The 5507-nt window shown below is 38.7% G+C and overlaps 1 protein-coding gene across 3 annotated transcripts in view; it reads right to left on the reverse strand.

The window, feature by feature from the left end:
• The window catches only part of LOC110045022 (uncharacterized), a 70527-nt gene extending 65751 nt beyond the window's left edge, over nt 1-4776 (reverse strand). For all 3 annotated transcript variants that reach the window (XM_089274771.1, XM_089274766.1, XM_089274762.1), the window contains exon 1: nt 4420-4776. In XM_089274771.1, the coding sequence (XP_089130897.1) occupies nt 4420-4705 (286 nt within the window). In that variant the 5' untranslated portion in view covers nt 4706-4776. The remainder of the gene's footprint in view (nt 1-4419) is intronic.
• Nucleotides 4777-5507: the final 731 nt, after the last annotated feature.

Genomic DNA, 5507 nt, shown 5'->3' on the forward strand with positions numbered 1-5507 from the left:
TATGGGGCTCTGCTCAAGCACCTTCAGCACTCAGGAGCTCCTCTATTATCCCATACAAAATGGTCTGAAAGGTTTCAACTGAGAATGTACCATAACAGAGCCCAAAGAAGTAGGCCTTGTGAAAAAAGCTTAACGTGAGTGTTCATAGGCAGTTTATTGTCATTTTCTCATAGGGAGCATACATATCTACTATATTTTGTTGAATAGCTAGGATGGCAGTGAATAAAGGGACAAAAAAATTTTAAAAAACTGGTTTTGGACAAGTTTTTAACAGCTTTAACATGATTGATAAGTTTCAAAATACTGTCCAGTCACAAGACTGCTCACAACAATTGGCTCCAAAATTACAGTTGGCCACACTGTACACCCCCATGGATTATTTGTTACATATGCATAAAAATTCAAAAGTTTTGTTGGATGAATAGCTGGCCACTGATTTTAACCATTTGCTGTTTACACAAGTCCAGAAACTTAACAGTACATTAAATATTTGCCTTTATAAGGTATTAATCTTGATGTAAAAGAAGCTTGATGTGAGTGTTCATAGACAGGTTATTGAGTTTACTCACAGGGAGCATACATCTTGCTGGATAGGATGGCAGCTGGCAGCTGGCAGCTGGGGAAGGATTCCGTAAAGATTTCTTGTGTCAAAAATTATGTGTGGGAGAGGGAGGGGAGTGCAACCATGGGCTGGATAGCGCATATCAGCCAAGGGTAATGAATATCGTCATGATGGGAAAAGGGATTTAAGGAAAAACTTTGCAAGAGACAATAAAATTCTCTGACTGTCATGAAAGACTCCAAGACCAAAAAATGGCCAAGTTGTAAAAAAATATTTTGCTTTTGTTTTGTATTTGTTTCAGGTTTTGAGGAAGCTATGAAATGTAAAGATTGGATTTAATAATGTTCAAAATGTTTGGGCAAAGAGTTACCAGCTCCTTTGACAAATTATACATAAACCAGTAAAACTTATATAGCAAACTTATATACATGTACTAAACTTATGTAGCTACAATCTTGGACAGAATAAAATAAGATATAAAACCAGTCCCCTCCACCCGAATCGATGAACTGGCGCTACACCCAGAACACGCCATTTTTTTCCATCATTGAAATTAGGGGGAGGGGTGGTCTTAAGTTTTCATTTAAATTGTCCAAGATTGTATGCAAGGTTTGAAAGTGACAAGACAAAGGGAGCCAGTAGTTAGGAACTAATGGCTAATTATTGCTACAAAACCGTGCTAAACCGTAAAAAATTGTCAATAAAAACTCGTAAATCGTTGCATTTTATTTTAACATACCGCAATGATTCAATTTAGTGCCCTCCTTCCAGTAAGTGCCCCCTTTCAAATAAGCACCCCCTTCCGAATGTGTTTTTATTAATAAGCGTCTGGCCTATTCCAATAAGCACCCCTATTCTAATATTATAATATTACATCCCCGTCAGAGTATGTATCAACAAAGGTTCATCTTCCTTAATTGCTCACATACGTAATGCCGCATTACAAAACAGTGGTCTTGGTCTGAGTTTCTCAGCTATTATGTCCACATGAATGCACAATTCCTTCAAACAGATGATCTCAATCCGCGTTGAAACAGATTTAAATTCCCCCACATTGACTGAACACTTCCCATATATTTGTTACTGCTACAGTTTTTGCTATTGTTCTTTTTTTGATAAATACCGTATTAAATTTTTGTTCTGAACATTTGGTTGTTTCTCAAAAAAGAAATAAGCGCCTGTCCCGAACAAGCGCCCTGTCTCAAATATTAGCACCCTCCTTTGAGGTACCAAAAGTAAATAAGCACCCCAGGGGCTAAATCGAATCATTACAGTAGATAAAAATCATGCAAGATTCTTTTTTTATATAAAGAAAGTTATTGTACAGAAAGAAAATACTTCAACAAATATCCAATAATGGCTTGAAAAGTTAAGGCTTTAAAAATAAAGGACTGAAAGCATGAAGCTAAAGTGGAGCAGTGGAGTAGAGTGTTCATCATGGGTGAAGGTGGTGTGCATGACTTCTCTCTGGTTCGAGGCCATTCTCCTCTTGCTACTTTTCTTTCTATTTTCCCCTTTCTGTGGGTTAGTTGAAATGTTTTTTGTTTTGTTTTTTTCGTCGTAAAATCTACTGGGAAAGAATACCAGTGCACCGCATGCCATTCACTCTGTCTCGCTCCAATCAGTGAACCCTCCCTCCACGTACACCACATCAAGGTGTTACCACCTCGTCAGTGGTGCAAAAGAAAAAAAAATAAAAGAGTCAAGCTATCAATAAACTACTTTCGAAAGAGCCACAATTCAAAATTATATTCTGAAAAACTAAGAAACTAAGAAAGCGAGCTTAATCAGAGATGTGTAACGTTTAATATTTTATTTCCCGCATGTGCAATACCAACAATAAAAATATATTTGGGTTGAAAGAACTAACTTCACTTTTGGCCAACGCCTTTAACACGCACTTGTGCGTATTCAATTTTTATATCAATAAAGTACACGACACACCAAAAATGAACGATCTTGTGATTATATTTCAATTCTGCTTGAATCGCACACAGAGTTCATTAGATTTTATTTTGGCTAATGTTCTTTTCTCTTGGTTATCAAACATGTGACAACAGCTCAGATGTGATCTGCATAGCCCATATAGCTTCTTGTAACACCAGTGTGGACCTCAGACAATCTTGGACAGAATAAAGTAGAAATAAAACCACCCCTCCACCCAAATCACTGATGATCTGGTGCTAAACCCAAAGCGCACCATTTTTCCCATCATTGAAATGGGGGGAGGGTGGTCTTAATTTTTCTTTAAATTTTCCAAGATTGTAGCTAGATCTGGCTGGCAATTTCGGAGAGCATGTGCTATATAAGCTTACCATTCTCTTGAATAAAGTCAATTTTGTTGTAATTCTTTTTTTTAGTTCCATGTAGAATTTTACGAAATTTCTGTAGTTTCTCTAACCAATAAATGGGGAAACGTCAGAATTCCAGTAACTCGCCACCAAAGATCACTAAGGCCCGGTTCAAACGTCAAACTTTTCATGAGCCGAACCTAATACCCCCAATTAAGTACATGACAAGATCGATGTTTGAATCAATTAAGTTCGACCAAAGTTATTTGGGTCGACCCAAGAATAAAGTTCAACATGGCCAGTCAGTCAGTTCGACTACAGAGTGACTCTGACTCAAATGTCGAACTTTTCATGTACAGAACCTAATGGATACATTACAAATACATTATATAAATTAATTTTTACCCAGAATTCTGCACGTTTCCTATGTTTGTCATGCGTACCGTGTTTTTATCTTTTGGAACAAAATGGCAGGAAGAGCAGGAAGATGTGTATATGTGTTCCTCTTGCTTCGAGAGCACGAAATATACTTGCTTGATGTGCATAAACCACTTCCGTATGCAGTGTTCTGTATTTGAAAACGGTGAGAGTGTAGCAGTTTGGAAAGCAGGTAGTTCGGTGGCATACTGCGAGTCATGTTTTTGAGAGAAAAAGACAAAATAAATGGATCTTGAAGAAACCGATGACAGGAACGAACTGAACGAGGAACTGTGATGTTCCTTTGGGAATAAGCAATAATGGAAGGCAAGCCAAATTCAAAAATCATCTTCGGTTTTTAATGCTAACTGCACCTGGAGTCGCCTTCTTCAACTTGTTCTACCCTCCTTGATCACACTTGCAAGAAAAACAAGCTCTTCATTTCCACAAATTGTCTTTCCCACATTTTTTCCGCTATTTTGGTCAGCAATAACCGTCATTTGCAATAGTGTTTCTTCTATTTTTTGCAATCAATTTCGACTGAATTAGGTTCGACGTTTGAATCAACTGCCGAACTTAATTATTTGGGTCGACCCAAATCCTCCGTAGGAAAAAAGATGGCGACTGGTACATTTACCCATAGTTCTCAGCGAACGAAAACCTCAACAACGTCCATAAAAACGTACAAAAAAGTTATAAAATCTTCAAACCTAGGCTACACAATGTCCTTTGTACAGGGACAAATATTGTAAAAATTTGGCTTTCTTTGTGCCTCATAGGCTGTGTTAGGTTCGCAAGGTATTGCGGTAAAATGTACCGCTAAAAAGTAGATTGCGTGTAATTTAACGTTTCGCGTGACAAAGCAACAACGACACGCGCTGACGGGTCCCTCGAGCTCGTCTCTCAGCAAGAGAAGGAAAGAAGGAAATCTCTGTCTCGAAGGGTAGAGTGCCGTCAGCATGGTGCTATAACAAATGTCACGTGCCTTGCCGACTTTTTAGAACGTGTTTCGAAATGGTTTTTAAGAATCTAAACTGCTGCCAATTAAGGATAAGCAACAATACTAGTACATGTGAAATCTCAGACAGGAACTCCGCTTGCTACAATTACTATAGCAATAGCTTCAGCTAAATCCTATTCTAGAGTTACCTGCTTCAATGCCACACTCTGACTCACGCTCAAAGGTCTTCAGTTCGGCAGCTAGATCGTCTCTTCCGATTTTTTGGAGACATTTATGAAGAAAATCCAGGCGATTTGGTGCAATCTTCTGTCTCTGTTCAAGCTCTCTGAAAAGGTGTTCTGGCGTCAAAACTTTCTCTTTGTCTCCGGCTGGGATCACATCAGAACACAGAAACTTTAATTTCTCTAGGTTCTCCTCACTTAATTTAGAGGCAATTTCAGCCAAATTCAGTCGAAAATTTTGTTTACGATCCATCGCAACGAAATCCTCCCATCTACAGATGGAACTGAAGACGACAGCGATTTCTGGGAAAAATCCCTCGTTCCTGAGTTGTAAACACATGCCCAAATATGTCAAACAGCGAGAAATCTTTAAAACTGATTGGTGGCACGCTTTTTGGGCCAATCGAAAGCGCATTTGGTGGACAAAACCGAAAGTTCCAGAAGTGACGTTTACACTCGTACACGGAGAGCTATTTCTCAAAGAATTTCGTTTCCAGAATTATTAGTGTGTAGGGAAATTTGGAGAGACCTGTAATCCCAGACAAAAGCAGTAGCACAGTGGTCACCTCGTTATTACGGCCACTTATTTTTGTCCCGGCGAAACGCCCATACAGTTTCTTCTAAGAAAAGCCCGTTAATCCATCCCGTAAGACTTTCGTGCCGAAATTGATTTTTTCGCTGTTCTACACTAATTTTGGGTCGAATAGTAAGAATCCGATGGGGTTCAAATTTTCCGACCCCGTCTGCCCATCAGTTCTGGCTTAAAAATTAATTTATGCTAATTTATGCTAATTCGATGCAAAAATAAGTTTTACGAATATCTTTGCTCTAAGATGAGAATTATACTAGGGCCGCGAAGCGGCCTGAAGTTATAATTCAAATTTTCTTAACAGAACTCTTTAACGAAAGCTTAGCATACCGATCACTTACCGTCCTTCGTTCTGCTTTTTCGTCAACTCATCCAAAGATAGACGGTTTTTTCAGTGGGTCAGCATCCTTACGTTACTAGGTTCCTTAAAGGAGCTCCCAATAAACGTCCTACAAAGCCCAGGTAT

Source organism: Orbicella faveolata, unplaced genomic scaffold (assembly GCF_042242905.1).
Source record: "Orbicella faveolata isolate gen_17 unplaced genomic scaffold, um_ofav_v1 contig_1, whole genome shotgun sequence".
NCBI classification, from domain to species: Eukaryota; Metazoa; Cnidaria; class Anthozoa; order Scleractinia; family Merulinidae; genus Orbicella; species Orbicella faveolata.